The sequence below is a fragment of the Aquarana catesbeiana genome, unplaced genomic scaffold, assembly GCF_042186555.1.
Source record: "Aquarana catesbeiana isolate 2022-GZ unplaced genomic scaffold, ASM4218655v1 unanchor228, whole genome shotgun sequence".
Lineage (NCBI taxonomy): Eukaryota > Metazoa > Chordata > Amphibia > Anura > Ranidae > Aquarana > Aquarana catesbeiana.
Window position 1 is genome coordinate 1,901,863 of NW_027362655.1, and position 18,861 is coordinate 1,920,723.

Below are 18,861 nucleotides of genomic sequence, written 5' to 3' on the forward strand. Positions count from 1 at the left end.
GTAACGGACATTTACGGGCACCCCGAAAATAGGGTGAAATTTACGTGCTGCCTGTAAATTAACAAGTGGTTGGCAACACTGCTCAGAGCTCCGCCTCTTCATACACACTCAGAGCTCCGCCTCTTCATACATACTCAGAGCTCCGCCTCTTCATACACACTCAGAGCTCCGCCTCTTCATACACACTCGGAGCTCCGCCTCTTCATACACACTCACAGCTCTGCCTCTTCATACACACTAGGAGCTCCGCCTCTTCATACACACTCACAGCTCCGCCTCTTCATACACACTCACAGCTCCGCCTCTTCATACACAGTCAGAGCTCCGCCTCTTCATACACACTCAGAGCTCCGCTTCTCCATACACACTCAGAGCTCCGCTTCTTCATACACACTCAGAGCTCCTCCTCTTAATACACACTCAGGGCTCCGCCTCTTCATACACACTCAGAGCTCCGCCTCTTCATACACACTCGGAGTTCCGCCTCTTCATACACACTCACAGCTCCGCCTCTTCATACACACTCGGAGCTCCGCCTCTTCATACACACTCACAGCTCCGCCTCTTCATACACACTCAGGGCTCCACCTCTTCATACACACTCAGAGCTCCGCCTCTTCATACACACTCAGAGCTCCTCCTCTTCATATACACACTCAGAGCTCCGCCTCTTCATACACACTCAGAGCTCCGCCTCTTCATACACACTCAGAGCTCAGCCTCATCATACACACTCAGGGCTCCGCCTCTTCATACATACTCAGAGCTCCGCCTCTTCATACACACTCAGAGCTCCGCCTCTTCATACACACTCGGAGTTCCGCCTCTTCATACACACTCACAGCTCCGCCTCTTCATACACACTCGGAGCTCCGCCTCTTCATACACACTCACAGCTCCGCCTCTTCATACACACTCGGAGCTCCGCCTCTTCATACACACTCATAGCTCCGCCTCTTCATACACACTCACAGCTCCGCCTCTTCATACACACTCACAGCTCCGCCTCTTCATACACACTCACAGCTCCGCCTCTTCATACACACTCACAGCTCCGCCTCTTCATACACAGTCAGAGCTCCGCCTCTTCATACACACTCAGAGCTCCGCTTCTCCATACACACTCAGAGCTCCGCCTCTTCATACACACTCAGAGCTCCTCCTCTTAATACACACTCAGGGCTCCGCCTCTTCATGCACACTCAGAGCTCCGCCTCTTCATATACACACTCAGAGCTCCGCCTCTTCATATACACACTCAGAGCTCCGCCTCTTCATACACACTCAGAGCTCCGCCTCTTCATACACACTCAGAGCTCAGCCTCATCATACACACTCAGGGCTCCGCCTCTTCATACACACTCAGAGCTCCGCCTCTTCATACATACTCAGAGCTCCGCCTCTTCATACACACTCACAGCTCCGCCTCTTCATACACACTCACAGTTCCGCCTCTTCATACACACTCACAGCTCCGCCTCTTCATACACACTCGGAGCTCCGCCTCTTCATACACACTCACAGCTCCGCCTCTTCATACACACTCACAGCTCCGCCTCTTCATACACACTCAGAGCTCCGCCTCTTCATACACACTCAGAGCTCCGCTTCTTCATACACACTCAGGGCTCCGCCTCTTCATACACACTCAGGGCTCCGCCTCTTCATGCACACTCAGAGCTCCGCCTCTTCATATACACACTCAGGGCTCCGCCTCTTCATACACACGTAGAGCTCCGCCTCTTCATACACACTCAGAGCTCCGCCTCTTCATACACACTCGGAGCTCCGCCTCTTCATACACACTCAGAGCTCCGCCTCTTCATACACACTGAGAGCTCCGCCTCTTCATACACACTCAGAGCTCCTCCTCTTCATACACACTCAGAGCTCCGCCTCTTCATACACACTCAGAGCTCCGCTTCTTCATACACACTCAGGGATGAGAGGAAGGTGAATCCCACATCATGTAATGCCTTTTATTAAAAGGAAATACTAAAATCTGCACTCACTGAAGAACAGATGTGACGCAATGGGGGAGATTTACTAAAACTGGAGTGTGCAAAATCTGGTGCAGCTCTGCATAGAAACCAATCAGCTTCCAGGTTTTATGGTCAAAGCTTAACTGAAGAAGCTGAAGTTAGAACCTGATTGGCTACCATGCACAGCTGCACCCGATTGTGAATGCTCCAGCTTTAGTAAATCTCCCCATCCCCAATGCTTGTATAACCAACACCAGGAAGTGCTGTGTGTCCCACGACTTCCAGTGACATCACTTCCTGTCTGTGGAACACGCAGCACTTACTTTCTACTTGAGAAGTAGATGCAAAGGGGGAAGCAGTGGACTTGCAGAGAACACTATATTGAGCACAAAATGTTGTATGTTTACATGAATTTGCACAGATTTTTAGTTTATTTAACACGGCATCAATTTTTTTTTTCACAATCAAAGTTTATTGAGAGCTTACAAAACAAATGTACATGTGGCAATTATCATAAAAAAAAAAAATCAACAGTGTGAGAAGTGTCAGTTTACATTTGAAAAGAGCAAAATTTACTATTGAGAGTAAATCAATGTTACAATGAATACAGGTAATACGGCTTTGGAGAAAAATTGGTGGGGGGAGATAGGGTAAAATGGGGGGGGGGAGGGTTAGAGGAAATTCAAAGTTGGAGTAAAAGAAATCGGGTGGGAATATAAAAGAACATTGACGTATTTGTTTAGTTTGGCTCGATTCTCATTATGGGTTGTCCATTATTTGCAGGAATGGGTAGTTTATGTGATAATTAATATTATGATGTCGTTAATCCAGACTGAGAGTCTCAGGGAAATGTTGTGTTTATGTATTCGCAATTGCGAACTTATCTAATTGTGTGAAAAGCCATCATGGTTGCCACATCTTATTGAATGCGGTGCTGTTTTCTCTTTTCATAGCTGATATTTCTTCCATTTTGTACTTTGTCCAACCACTCCCTGACCTTCGGTGTGTTGGTGGATTTCCAATGTAATGGAATTAAAGATTTTGCTGCATTTAATAAATGCCTTGTAAGGGTTTTCTTATACTTACTCAGAGTACTAGAGTTTATATGAATTAGGCAGGCAGCAGCATTTAGGTTTAATTTAGTTTTGGTAATGTGTTTAATCCAGTACATTATTTTGTTCCAAAGGTCACAAATTAGATGACATGTCCACCAGATGTGTAGGAATGTACCAACTTCCGTGCCACATCTCCAGCATATATCTGTGGTTGTAGGGAACCACCTCCTGGCCTTTTGTGGCATCACATACCACTGGGTTAAGATTTTGTATGATGTAACAGCAATTATTATATGATTAATGAAGTAGGTGCAAAGTGGAAGCAGTGGATCTGCAGGGAACAGCATCTTGAGCACAAAACACTTTATGTCATATATGAATTTGCACATGGTTCAGGCTACTTAATTTATTGATAAACACCAGAAGATCAATGAAGTAGGTGTAAAGTGGAAGCAGTAGATCTGCAGAGAATATTATTTTTATATCAATTTTACTCTCGGCTGGGGTTCTTTGTATCCATATAACATGAATAAATCTGCAATCAATTTTACTGCAAAATCAAAGGTGCCAAAATGCCTCCTCCTGAGCAGTAATATATATATACTAAAAATATCCAAGTGAATACATAAATAATCCAATTGCTGCTTCTCACTCAAAAGTGTTCTCACTCACTTCAGTCTAAAATAAATCCTATGTATAGTGCAGCGCCACTAGCAAGTGAATATATAAGTAACAGTGCAACAATTAATCCTCAAAAACAATAATTACTACATTCATATAAAGCAATGATAATCAGTCCAAACAGAAAAAGCAGACGCTTGTAATAACTGAGCAATTCATTGTTCTCTTAATTCAAATAGAAAAAAATGACAAGATGCTGTGATCTTCCACCTCCGTGATGAATAATAAAAATGTGCTCATAAATAATTCTCCACCAGTGATTAGATGGCCTCTCACCTTATACTTAGATCCTGTTCCACCAGTGATTAGATGGCCTCTTACCTTATACTTAGATCCTGTTCCACCAGTGATTAGATGGCCTCTCACCATATACTTAGATCCTGTTCCACCAGTGATTAGAAGGCCTCTCACCATATACTTAGATCCTGTTCCACCAGTGATTAGATGGCCTCTCACCATATACTTAGATCCTGTTCCACCAGTGATTAGATGGCCTCTCACCATATACTTAGATCCTGTTCCACCAGTGATTAGATGGCCTCTCACCATATACTTAGATCCTGTTCCACCAGTGATTAGATGGCCTCTTACCTTATACTTAGATCCTGTTCCACCAGTGATTAGATGGCCTCTCACCATATACTTAGATCCTGTTCCACCAGTGATTAGATGGCCTCTCACCATATACTTAGATCCTGTTCCACCAGTGATTAGATGGCTTTTCACCATATAATTAGATCCTGTTCCACCAGTGATTAGATGGCCTCTCACCATATACTTAGATCCTGTTCCACCAGTGATTAGATGGCCTCTTACCTTATACTTAGATCCTGTTCCACCAATGATTAGATGGCCTCTCACCATATACTTAGATACTGTTCCACCAGTGATTAGATGGCCTCTCACCATATACTTAGATCCCGTTCCACCAGTGATTAGATGGCCTCTTACCTTATACTTAGACCCTGTTCCACCAGTGAGCCCCCTAATGGGGGTAATATCAGATGAATACTTCCGCTTCGCTCTTTAATCTCCAACACTTCCTGTCAGTGCTGCATCCTCTCGTTCAACAGTATATAAAATTAAACAAAGGAAATCTAGTGCTTTCTGTAAAAAAAAGGCACTCAGCCAGGCCAGCGCTTCAAACAGATATCTAACTCCCAACGTGCTTCAGATGGCGGTGACCTCGGGATCATAACTGAGGGTCTGGCTCCTGATCCCAGACGTGTGTCGTCCTGGGCATGGACTTGGTCAGTGGGTGCAGCCTCACCCTCAGTCCACCGCTTAAATAAGTTACATCCATCCTAGAGAGGCTATTACTAGGACTTTATGTCTAGCTCGCAAAATGATCATGTTGAATTGGAAATCAGAGAATCCTCCTACAGTTAAGGAGTAGGTGGCTGCTGTGGGAAACACCATTTGAATGGAAAAGATTATTTACCAGAATAGGAGGTGTTCTCGCAAATATGAGAAACTTTGGGATCCACGGCTGGGTGTGCCTGGGCTTGCCCTAGCGCATCTGACCATGGATAGGCTTCCAGGCCTAAATGTGGGTTGATTATACGGGTTGAACTTAATATGGGCATAGTACTGACATGTATTGTCTTTATGTACGTTGCATGGTATTCATGTTTGCTTCTTGATGTATAAATTGTACAGAAACTGTTGGCATGTGATTTATTTTTGTATAATGTACAGTGTATGTGGTTGGCTATGGTCTTTTGGGCAGTATGTAACCAATAAAAGTTTTTTCTTGGATAAAAAAAAAAAAGAGTGGAGTGGAAGTATTCATCTGATATTACCCCCATTAGGGGACTCACTGGTGGAACAGGATCTAAGTATATGGTGAGAGGCCATCTAATCACTGGTGGAACAGGATCTAAGTATATGGTGAGAGGCCATCTAATCACTGGTGGAATAGGGTCTAAGTATAAGGTGAGAGGCCATCTAATCACTGGTGGAGAATTATTTATGAGCACATATTTATTATTCACCACAGAAGTGGAAGATCACAGCATCTTGTCATTTTTTCTATTTGAATTAACAGAACAATGAATTGCTGAGTTATTACAAGCGTCTGCTTTTTCTGTTTGGACTGATTATCATTACTTTACTGTGCTCATCAAATACAGCCTCTGTGCCCATCAAATACAGCCACCGTGCCCGTCAAATACAGTCACTGTGCCCATCAAATACAGCCAATGTGCACGTCAAATACAGCCACTGTGCTCGTAAAATACAGAATTTATATAGCACCAACAGTTTACACAGCACTTTACAATATAAAAGGGAGACAGCACAGTTACAATACAATACAAGAGAGTTAAGAGCTCAGAAGAGCTTACAATCTAATAGGGTGGGGCAGGTGGTACAAAAGGTTGTGACTGTGAGGGATGAGCAGAAGGAAGTGGTAAAAGATTAGCTTGGGGTGTGATAGGCTTCCCTGAAGAGATGAGTTTTCAGGGAATGCCTGAAGGTAGCTAGAGTAGGGGATAATCAGACAGGTTGAGGTAGCGAGTTCCAGAGGAAGGGAGAGGCTCTGGAGAAATCCTGGAGACGAGCATGGGAGGAGGAGATAAGGGATCTTAAAAGTAGGAGGTCTTGAGAGGAGTCTAGAGGACGGCTTGGGTGATATTTGGAGACAAGATTGGTGGTGTAGCTCAGGGCAGAGTTATGAATGGCTTTGTATGTTGTGGTTAGTATTTTGAACTTAATTCACTGGGCGATCGGGAGCCAGTGTAGGGTGGCAGACACTGAGCGGTTGGTAAGGTGGATAAGTCTGGCAGCAGCATTCATGATAGACTGAAGAGGGGATAGCCTTTGGAGAGGCAGGCCAATGAGAAGGGAGTTGCAATAGTCAAGGCAAGAGATAACGAGGGAGTGAATGAGGAGCTTGGTGGTTTCATTTGTTAAAAAGGGGCGTATTTTAGAGATGTTACGGAGGTGAAGTCTACGAGCTTTCTACAGCGTTTGGATTTGGGGCTGAAAGGACAGGTTAGTAAAAGATGATCCGTAACTCCATACATGCTCTTCAATCTTTTCAAAATTATTAATACTCCATAAAGAGAGGTAGATACAGCTGGTGTTTACGCGTTTCAGCCATGACGGCCTTGTTCACAACAGCTTTACTATTACCTGGGAAAGCTTGTATGCTCCCACCACCGAGCGGTTGGAACTTGATTACACAATCGGGACATGTGGTGCTTTATTCACCTGCAGGACACCAATAAATTTAAAGCCCCCTCACTGCTGTCACCTCCTGGTCCCCTCTGTCAAACTGATGGGGCCAAGGTAACTGCAATTTCAGTCCTGGAGTTGGCGAGTGGGAAGAGATGGTGTTCAGTTTAAAACAACTGCATCAGCAGTCCATAAATGAGCAGTAGAGCTGCCCGGACCCCCTTTGAATCCGATAGGGCCCGAGACCAGTACGGGAGGGCCAGTTGTACTGCCTTATCAGTGGCCCTGCCTCTAAGAGTTTGTGAAAGCTCACACCAAAAAATGTACTCAGTCAATGAAAGGTAATGACTCCATTTTTATTTATCTACTGCTATCAATGGCCAACACAGTACAACACTTCATCCATGTCTTTGGTGATCTCTGATCTCCTTATGAACTGTTTCTTACATGATGAAGATCATCCATGGAGTATATCTGAGGTGTATATCAGGGTGTGCTTCTTCCCCACATGAGAGCTGTGATGTCCAGCAACATTCATATAGAAGACATTTCCTGCACTCAAGGCACTAATACACCTCAAGGGTTGTGTGGGATCCCTGATGTACAGAAAGACAGGACTTCAGTGAGGAACATTTCCCTCACTCAGGACAGGAAAGTGGCTTCTCCCCAGTGTGAGATCTCTGATGTCTGTAAAGATTTGACTTATCTGAAAAACCTTTCCCACACTCAGAACAGGAATAAGGCTTCTCCCCCGTGTGCAATCTCTGATGTGTGTAAACATTGGACTTCATTGAAAAACATTTCCCACACTCAGGACAGGAATACGGCTTCTCCCCTGTGTGAGATCTCATATGTATGTAAAGATGAGACTTCATTGAAAAACATTTCCCGCACTCAGGACAGGTATGTGGCTTCTCCCCCGTGTGAGATCTCTGATGTACGGAAAGATGGGACTTCTGTGAAAAACATTTCCCACACTCAGGACAGAAATGAGGCTTTTCACCTGTGTGAGATCTCTGATGTTTGTAAAGATTAGACTTGTGTGAAAAACATTTTCCGCACTCAGGACAAGAATACGGCTTCTCCCCTGTGTGAGATCTCTGATGTGTGTCAACTGAAAAACATTTCCCGCTCTCAGGACAGGAATATGGCTTTCGCCCAGTGTGAGATCTCTGATGGGTGTAAAAATTGGACTTCTGTGAAAAACATTTCCCGCACTCAGGACAAGAATACGGCTTTTCCCCCCTGTGAAATCTCTGATGTCTGTAAAGATTGCACTTCCTTGAAAAACATTTCCCGCACTCAGGACAGGAATGTGGCTTCTCCCCTGTGTGAGATCTTTTATGCTCATTAAGATTGAATTTAAAACTAAAACACTTCCCGCACTCCGTACAGGAAAAGCTCTTCTCTGTTGGAAGGACGGCACCGTCCCTCACAGTCTGAGGTTCCTCAGGATAAGAGGAATACGATGGTCCATCTACACTGTGTGGTGCCGGATGGACATTTGAGGTAGTCGGGTTTTCTCCTGGACTATACTGTGTGATGTCCTCATCTTCTACTTTACAGTCTGGAGACAAAGTGAGACAATCCTCTGAGGTTTTCCTCATCTCCCGTCCATCTACTAAAATAGAAATAAAAAGATTATTACTAGACATGAGCAGATTGGTTCCTGCTGTGCTCCAATCAAATCATCAGATATAAAATGTCCAGCTGGTAGAAAATGGGTTTCCCAAAAGAGAATACATATTATGTTTATATATAGCAGTGGGTAGAGAGTACAGAGCAGTTAGGACTATGTAATGTACAACATATTGTATAAGATACAGCAGATAGGATTATATTGTATCAGAATGATGTAATGTACAACATAGAATATATAGTGCAGGGGTCAGGAGTATGTAATGTACAACATAGAATGTATAGTGTAGGGGTTAGGAGTATGTAACATACACCACAGAGCGGGAGATTTACTAAAACTGGTGCACATAGAATCTGGTGCAGCTCTACATGGCAGTCAATCAGCCTCTAACTTTAGCTTGTTCAATTAAGCTTTACCAATAAAACCTGGAAGCTGAATCTCCCCCTGAGTATATAGTGCAAAAATCAGGTTTATATAATGTACAACATAGAGTATATAGTGCAGGGGTCAGGAGTATGAATTGTACAACAGAGTATATAGTGTAGGGTTCAGGAGTATGTAATGTACAACATAGTGCAGGGCTCAACATTTCAAGTCCTGAGCTTCTAGCCAGGCCTTAAGGGTTACTTGCCACCAGTTGCCCCACCCAACCCCTACCCTGCTCCTCCTCTAAACACACTGATAAATTATCTCATGAAATGACACTTAAATGTTTTATGCAGAATTAAGTTCCAAAAATAAATATTAACAACAACTTTATCAGTGCCAATCAATGCAGCATTACCTGTGCCCACCATTGCAGCCTCACCTGTGCCCACAGTTGCAGCCTCGTCTGTGCAGAGGAAGAGACCATCACAGGGGAAGAGAGAGTGGAGGAAGAGGATTGCTGTCCGCTCGCCGTCACACTATGCCCCGCCTCCTAACCCCATGCCTGTGATAGGTAGAACGCCGGTCTGACGGTGAGCGGACGGCAATTCTAATGTAAGCAGTTACAGAGCGGGCTATCCCCGCTCTGTGATGATCTGACTGGCAATCCTCTTCCTCCATGCTCTCTTCCCCTGGGGCGATCGCTGGGAGAACGGCTCCTGTTTAACCCCGCCTGCCGGTGGTGCTCGCCTCCACCCGCTACCAGGCAACCCACGCTGGCCAGCCCCCATTTCCCACTCGCAAAATGCGAGTAGGCGAGTGGAAAATTTGAGGGCTGACATAGAGTATATAGTGCAGAGGTCAGGAGTATGTAATGTACAGTATAGAGTATATAGTGCAGGGTGTTGTGGAAATTTTATTAAGATGTATTTAATATGTATTGTCACAGTATCTCCCAGTGTTAGTTCTCCTGTAACCCACTCTAAAGAGCTGACTGGGGCAGACTGACGCTGGTTGAGACCCGTTTTGGTAGTGGAAAGCTTCTTGAGGATGCAGAGAAGTGTTTGCAGAGTGGGGATATGTCCGCCAGCGAAGGGCCCCTGTGCAATGCACAGACGATCATCTGGGGGGGATGTGTTCACTCTGAAAAGACATTATCGGTTATGGGGGATGTACGCTTGTGTGTCTCTATGTGTCTGATCAACACGTAGGGAGGCTATGGCCTGTTCCTGCAGATAATCTCCCATCCTCAGGAATGGTAGTATATTCCGGGTATGTGTTGTTCTCTGAACAATGCAGAATAAGGATTCACGCCAACGGTAAAAATGAGAGTCTTTGTGTGCGTTGTGTGCACAGTGTTCATGATTTCAAGGCCAGCCATGTGGCTTTCTTTGTCTAGCTGAAGATGATGGCTTACAGAGACAGGAGTCAGGAAATCATACACACTGCCCCTGCCCAGACACGCCCATAGACTTCCCTAGTAATTTTTCATTGGTTGAGATTTGTATAACTCCTCCTGTTTGAAGGAATGCCTGTGCTTGATTGACAGATTGTGAAGCTAACAAGCTCTATTGTTATATAAATAAAGGTTGCTCCCATTATCTCCAAGTCGACCTGCAGAGCTAAGGATGTGAGGATGGTGGTCATGTCTGTTTACTTGGGAAGATATGGTAAACAGGGGTTTACTAAGATGCATTATACCAAGAAGCTGAAAGGGTGCTTTATTAGTGCAGGAGATATGGATTACACGCAGCGTATAGTGGAATTTCCATGACAAGGAGTCAGAAGTATTAAATATACAAAATATAGCATGTAGGGAAGAGGTAAGGACGATGTAATATGCAATATAAATTATATAGTGTAAGGATCGGGACTCATAATATTGGTATTCAGTAATCAGTGGAAGCTTAAATGTTTACGTAAGACAAGTTGCAGAGGTCCCACACCGCTGCCTCCCATCTCCTGAGACTGCACTCAGTGACTTGGGTCTGAGACTATACAGACATATCCCTCCACCCGGCACAGCCAGCAGACAACAGTAACCCTGGGAGAATTGTTCTGTCAGAGATCTTACTAAACTGGGTTATGGGGCAAAAGACCCAAAGCACATACCCCAAGTGCCTAGGTCTAGTAACAACTATAATGAAATGATGACTTTGCTGCCAGATGAACCCCAGAACCTCCATAAATCCAGTCTAGATACATAAATTGTGTCTGCAGCACAGAGAAGGAAGATTATCCGGGAGAAATACAGGAATACAGGACCGGGAACACAGCTCAGGAAAGTGACCAGGGAATCAGGCTGATATCACCCAGTCCTTGCTCTACTCTGGACCAATCAGTGAGCAGTATGGGTGGAGGAATGTATTTAGTGTTAATGACCCACCTGTGCTGATCTCTGTAGGAGTGTCCTCCTCTATAAATGTCTCCGTTATTCCATCCTCCTCCATAAACTGCTGATCATCCCTCACATACCTCTCTTCTTCTTTTTCTTCTGCTTTACCCCCAACTTTAGAATCTCTCAGGTTTCCACTCTGAATATATAATAAAAATTACATCAATGGTACAATGCAGATAATATACAGATCCTAATGATACTATCAGTGATTGTTCCTCATCTACCTGATGATGGTGAGGGATGGTGTGACCTTCCTGTGTGGAATCCCGGGAATACAGAGGACGGGGACATCTCTCTGGTGGGTTCCCAGTACTGGATCCATCTGTAGGAAACACACACACTGACTGAATACATTGTTTCTATGTGTTTATCAGATGATGGGGGATCTAGGTGGACCCTCCGTACTGCTCTCTCCTTTACAATAAAGTCTCCTCTTACCCGGTGATGTGAGGGGCGGCTGATTGTCCATCATGACGTCCTTGTAGAGATCCTTGTGTCCTTCTAAATACTCCCACTCCTCCATGGAGAAATAGACAGTGACATCCTGACACCTTATAGGAACCTGACACACACAATGATACAGTCACCATCCAGACACATCCCTTGTCTGTTACTGGATAATGTCCCAGAATTCCCAGCACCGCTCACCTCTCCTGTCAGCAGCTCCATCATCTTCTTGGTGACTTCTAGAATCTTCTGCATGTTGTGTCTCTCAGGTTTTAGGGAGTCACATGGAGGCATTGTGATGGTCATATGATCACCTGACTTCATTAGAGGACATCTCTGTATTGAGGAACCAATAGGAATATCATGTTAGAATCCCAGAATCCTCCTCACCTCTCCGGTCAGGTCTGTGTTTTATTAATAATGATAAGAGTGATGTCATGTGACCTCCCAGAATCCTCCTTACCTCTCCGGTCAGGTCTGTGTTTTATTAATAGAGATAAGAGTGATGTCATGTAACCTCCCAGAATCCTCCTCACCTCTCCAGTCAGGTCTGTGTTTCATTAATAGAGATAAGAGTGATGTCATGTGACCTCCCAGAATCCTCCTCACCTCTCCGGTCAGCAGGTAGATGATCTCCAGGGTGAGGTTTAGTATCTTCTCAGTCATGTGACTCCGGTCCTCCTCCATCCTCATTGGTGCCGTCATTTGATCTATACAGGTCTCCTTGTAGATGGATAACTTTGAGAAATGAAAGTAAGAATTATTTGGATGGTATTGGTCACACAATAATAGGCTGTGGATGTGAGGGGGGTAATAGGGGGGTTAATGTAAATTTAAGGACTACTGCCCCCATGCCCCTCTATAAATGTCTTCGTCTATTTTGTGTCCTGCAACATATTTCTTAATCAGTGAGATGGTGAGCTGAAGGCCCTTCGCTGGCTGGCAGGAATTCTTTAAGAATATCATAAAAGTAAGTGCAGGTGGAGTGGGAGGACCAACAGAGACCCATATGAGCCCTAAAGCCCCCTCTTACCTCAGAGCCTTGCAGCCAAAGTCCTTCAGCTACACTTCCTCCTCAGGGGTCCCTTACTGAAGATGCCGGCGCCTCCACCCGGAGATGAGGGACGGGTCGACTTTGGGTGAGGACATTGCGGGCACCCCGGACAGGTAAGTTTCCTTATTTTAAAAGTCAGCAGCTGCAGTATTTGTAGCTGCTGACCTTTTTTTTTTTTTTCCCGCGGAACTCGGCTTTAAGGAGCAGAAGAGGTAATCCACCGTCAGGGTCCCAGCCGCAGATACTCTGGTGAATGGTTGGGCCAGATACTGCTTAGATGTAACCAGAGAGGGCGCCTCTCCTAACCCGGTGACATCCGACATGTTTGGATTGGAAGACACCAATCTTTGTCAAGGAGGGCTATAGGCAGGTGAAGAAGTCCTAAAAAGCTCTCCTACCCACATCCAGATTCCTTAACCATTTATAGCCCAGAATTAAATCTTCTATATCATCATATCTCACTAAATTCACACAAAACCTTATATATAATCATCAATAACTTGTAAAATTATATAAAAACACTATAAAAATGCATAACACAGATGAATCAAAAGCAAACAGCTCAATATCAATATTCAGTCCAGCCGGAACAATTGTATTCAGTAGGGATGAGCTTCGAGTTCGAGGCGAACTCATGTTCGACTTGAACATCGGCTGTTCGACAGTTCGCCGAACAGCGAACAATTTGGGGTGAACACCCTTTAAAAGTCTATGGGAGAAACCAAAAGTGCTAATTTTAAAGGCTTATATGCATGGTATTGTCATAAAAAGTGTTTGGGGACCCGGGTCCTGCCCCAGGGGACATGTATCAATGCAAAAAAAAGTTTTAAAAATGACCGTTTTTTCAGGAGCAGTGATTTTAATAATGCTTAAAGTGAAACAATAAAAGTGTAATATCCCTTTAAATTTCGTACCTGGGGGGTGTCTATAGTATGCCTGTAAAGGGGCGCATGTTTCCCGTGTTTAGAACAGTCTGACAGCAAAATGACATTTCAAAGGAAAAAAAGTCATTTAAAACTACTCGCGGCTAGGGATGAACTGCCGGTCCGACAATACACATAAAAGTTCATTGATAAAAACGGCATGGAAATTCCCCACAGGGGAACCCCGAACCAAAATTAAAAAATAAAAAATGACGTGGGGGTCCCCCTAAATTCCATACGAGGCCCTTCAGGTCTGGTATGGATATTAAGGGGAACCCCGGCCAAAATAATTTAAAAAAAATGGCGTGAGGTACCCCTCAAAATCTATACCAGACCCTTCAGGTCTGGTATGGATTTTAAGGGGAACCCCATGCCAAAATTTAAAAAAAAACGGCGTGGGGTCCCCCCAAAAATCCATACCAGACCCTTATCCGAGCACGCAACCTGGCAGGCTGCAGGAAAAGAGGGGGGACGAGGGAGCGCCCCCCCTCCTGAACCATACCAGGCCACATGCCCTCAACATTGGGAGGGTGCTTTGGTGTAGCCCCCCAAAACACCTTGTCCCCATGTTGATGGGGACAAGGGCCTCATCCCCACAACCCTTGCCCGGTGGTTGTGGGGGTCTGGGGGCGGGGGGCTTATCGGAATCTGGAAGCCCCCTTTAACAAGGGGACCCCCAGATCCCGGCCCCCCCATGTGAAATGGTAAGGGGGTAGAAAAGTACCCCTACCATTTCACAAAAAAACTGTCAAAAATTTTAAAAATGACCAGAGACCGTTTTTGACAATTCCTTTATTTAAATGCTTCTTCTTTCTTCTATCTTCCTTCATCTTCTTCTTCTACCTTCCTTCTTCTATCTTCTATCCTCCTTCAGTTTCTTCCTCCATCTTCTTCTGGTTCTTCTGGTTCTTCCTCCGGTGTTCTCGTTCGGCATCTTCCTCCACGGCGTCTTCTTATCTTCTTCTCCTCTGACTGCTCCGCATCCATGATGGCATGGAGGGAGGCTCCTGCTGTGTGTCGCTTCTCTCTTCATCTTTTTCTCTTCATCTTCTTCTCGGGCCGCTCCGCATCCATGATGGCATGGAGGGAGGCTCCCGCTGTGTGAGGCTTCTCCTCTTCTGATGGTTCTTAAATAACGGGTGACGGGGTCACCCGTTACGTAACCCTGCCCCCTTCTGACGTCACGGGGAATGCCACAGGGATGTCCCCGTCGAGTCCCCGTGCGTCAGAGGGGGGCGGGGTCACCGGGTGGCCCCGCCCCCGTTATTTAAGAACCGTCAGAAGAGAAGCGTCACACAGCGGGAGCCTCCCTCCATGCCATCATGGATGCGGAGCGGCCCGAAAAGAAGTTGAAGACAAGAAGATGAAGAGAAGAAGATGAAGAGAAAAAGACGAAGAGAAAAAGATGAAGCGAGAAGCGTCACACAGCGGGAGCCTCCCTCCATGCCATCATGGATGCGGAGCGGCCCGAAGAAGAAGATAAGAAGACGCCGCGGAGGAAGATGCCAGACGAGAACACCGGAGGAAGAACCAGAAGAACCAGAAGAAGAAGAAGATGGAAGAAGAAACCGAAGGAAGATAGAAGATAGAAAAAAGAAGAAGCAAGAAGAAGGAATTTTTAACATTTTTGACAGTTTTTTTGTGAAATGGTAGGGGTACTTTTGTATACCCTTACCATTTCACACAGGGGGAAGGGCCGGGATCTGGGGGTCCCCTTGTTAAAGGGGACTTCCAGATTTCGATAAGCCCCCCACCCGCAGACCCCCACAACCACCGGTCAAGGGTTGTGGGGATGAGGCCCTTGTCCCCATCAACATGCGGACAAGGTGTTTTGGGGGGCTACCCAAAGCACCCTCCCAATGTTGAGGGCATGTGGCCTGGTACGGTTCAGGAGGGGGGGCGCTGTTCTAAACACAGGAAACATGTGCCCCTTTACAGGCATACTATAGACACCCCCCAGGTACGAAATTTAAAGGGATATTACACTTTTATTGTTTCCCTTTAAGCATTATTAAAATCACTGCTCCCGAAAAAACGTCTGTTTTTAAAACTTTTTTTTGCATTGATCCATGTCCCCTGGGGCAGGACCCAGGTCCCCAAACACTTTTTATGACAATAACTTGCATATAAGCCTTTAAAATTTGCACTTTTGATTATTCATGTTTGAGTCCCATAGACTTTAAAGGTGTTCGCGTGTTCGAACAAATTTTTTGCCTGTTCGCAAGTTCGGGTGCGAACCGAACAGGGGGGTGTTCAGCTCATCCCTAGTATTCAGCTGAAAAATCCATTTTGATGTTTTTTTTTTTTTTTACATTTTTTTTCAGACACCCTAGAGAATAAAATGGCGGTTGTTGCAATACTTTATGTCACACCGTATTTGCGCAGCGGTCTTACAAACACAATTTTTGGGGATAAAATACACTTTTTTGAATTAAAAGATAAGAAAACAGTAAAGATAGCCCAATTTTTCTATATTGTGAAAGATAATGTTACGCCAAATAAATTGATACCCAACATGTCATGCTTTAAAACTGCGCCCGCTCGTGGAATGGCGACAAATTTTGACACTTAAAATTCTCCATAGGCGACATTTAAAAATTTCTACAGGTTACCAGTTTTGAGTTACAGAGGAGGTCTAGGGCTAGAATTATTGCTTTCACTCTAATGATCACGGCGATACCTCACATGTGTGGTTTGAACACTGTTTACATATGTGGGCGCGACTTACATATGCGTTTGCTTCTGCACGTTAGCATGAAAATTTTTTTATTTTTTTCTTATTTATTTTACTTTTTACTTTTACACTGTCCCTTAAAAAAAAAATTTGGATCACTTTTATTCCTAATAGAAGGGGGGAAAAAAGCATGACAGGACCTCTTTAATGTGAGATCTGGGGTCAAAAAGACCTCAGATCTCCTATTTACACTAAAATGCAATAAAAAAAAAAAAATTCCCCTTTAAGACTATAGAGCGGAGGTGATGTGTAATGTCGCTTCCGTCATCCAATGGTATGGAGTCGCATGGGGGCCATCTTTCCCTCGCTCGACTTCATGCCTCTGAGGGGAAAGGACCGGATCGTCTCCGCCGCTACTGACAGCTCCGGTAACTTTTATCTGAAAGCGGACTGCCCGCCATTTTTAATAATACCGGAGTAATGAAAGCTATCTGCCGCTATAACAACGGTAGGGCTGCAACTAACGATTATTTTCATAATCGATTAGTTGACCGATTATTGTTTCGATTAATCAGATAAAATCATTAAAAAAAAAATGTAATCTGCAATTTTTTTATTTATTTAACGTAATAATGAAAATTATGGGGCACTATTCCTCCCGGGAACACCAATACAGTAATGGGATACTATTCCACCCGTGAACACCAATGATGGGACACTATTCCTCCTGGGAACACCAATGATGGGGCACTATTCCTCCCGGGAACACCAATGATGGGGCAGCACTATTCCTCCCGGGAACACCAATGATGGGGCAGCACTATTCCTCCCGGGAACACCAATGATGGGGCAGTATTCCTCCCGGGAACACCAATTATGGGACACTATTCCTCCCGGGAACACCAATGATGGGGCACTATTCCTCCCGGGAACACCAATGATGAGACACTATTCCTCCCGGGAACACCTATTATGGGGCACTATTCCTCCCGGGAACACCAATGATGGGGCACTATTCCTCCCGGGAACACCAATGATGAGACACTATTCCTCCCGGGAACACCTATTATGGGGCACAATTCCTCCCGGGAACACCAATGATGGGGCACTATTCCTCCCGGGAACACCAATGATGGGGCACTATTCCTCCGGGGAACACCAATGATGGGGCACTATTGCTCCCGGGAACACCAATGATGGGGCACTATTCCTCCCGGGAACACCAATGATGGGGCACTATTCCTCCCGGGAACACCAATGATGGGGCACTATTCCTCCCGGGAACACCAATGATGGGGCACTATTCCTCCCAGGAACACCAATGATGGGGCAGCACTATTCCTCCCGGCAACACCAATGATGGGGCACTATTCCTCCCGGCAACACCAATGATGGGGCAATATTCTCCCCCTCCCAGGAACACCAATGGGGCACTATTCCCCCCCCAGGAAAATCAATGATGGGGCACTATTCCACCTACCCCCCGGAACACCAATAATGGGGCACTTCCCCTCCCCAGAAATACTGGGGCACTTCTCAAAGAAATTATTGTACTATAGTACTACTGATGAGTATTCTGTATAGCTATAGCCATTAGCCGCTACCTTATCTTCACAGTGTGCAGCTCGGCTCTCACGGCTGCTTCTCGCCTCATTCCCTCGAGGCAGCAGGGGGCGGGGCTGAGAATAGCAGGGGGGAGCTGACGTCAGCGAGGAGGAGAGGCGCGGACCTGCCTGGTCACATACGGAGGCGCTGCCGCCTTGTACACATGAGGATTCTAACGGACTGGCAGGGAGGAAGGTGCGGACCAACTAATCGATAATGAAAATCGTTGACAACGATTTTCATTATCGATAATATCGATTAATCGGTTCAGCCCTAAACAATGGTATTCAACGTCAAAGTACCAACGTATAATGACGGCAGACGGACCGGAAGTGGTTAATTATTTCATTCCCCCCCCCACATACAATGTCTGGACCCGACATTTACTGACATCAATAACTCCCCTCGTGGTACAGACCATAAATTCCCTCATTGTAATATACGGGGTTATTCTACATTTCCACACTATATATGTGTGTATCATCATCTGCTGGAGATAAAAGACATCACAGTGACTATGGAGGAAGAGGACGGACATGACGGGGGGTTACTGGGTGTAAATAGAAAACAAGATCTTATTACCTCCTCTAATGCCACTTCCAGCAACGACTTCTCTCTATTTCCTGCCACATCACTTCCTGTCGACCAGACATCACTTCCTGTTGACCAGACATCACTTCCTGTCGACCAGACATCACTTCCTGTCGACCAGACATCACTTCCTGTTGACAGACATCACTTCCTGTCGACTAAACATCACTTCCAGTCTATTTTCCATAGAGACTTCCTGTCTGGGTAGAAGTGAGATCACCACCTTGTGGAGTTCAGAGGAACTGCAGCCCCAAGAAATGTCTCATAGT

The 18,861-nt window shown here is 45.2% G+C and overlaps 2 protein-coding genes across 3 annotated transcripts in view; both read right to left on the reverse strand.

Moving 5' to 3' along the window:
• The window catches only part of LOC141121652 (uncharacterized), a 447,439-nt gene that overhangs the window by 70,909 nt on the left and 357,669 nt on the right, over positions 1–18,861 (reverse strand). The gene's annotated exons all lie outside the window — the stretch shown is intronic.
• LOC141121678 (uncharacterized) lies at positions 7,231–18,701 on the reverse strand. Of its 2 annotated transcripts, none has more exons than XM_073611371.1 (7): positions 18,584–18,701; positions 12,355–12,483; positions 11,947–12,081; positions 11,737–11,860; positions 11,523–11,620; positions 11,287–11,434; positions 7,231–8,513 (listed from the first exon to the last, which is right to left on the reverse strand). In XM_073611371.1, exons 2-7 carry the CDS (start codon positions 12,448–12,450, stop codon positions 7,534–7,536), a joined length of 1,581 nt encoding a protein of 526 aa, XP_073467472.1. In that variant the 5' UTR covers positions 12,451–12,483; positions 18,584–18,701; the 3' UTR covers positions 7,231–7,533. The 2 variants fall into 2 exon arrangements, with proteins under 2 accessions (XP_073467472.1, XP_073467471.1); XM_073611370.1 differs by having other exon boundaries at positions 7,231–8,516.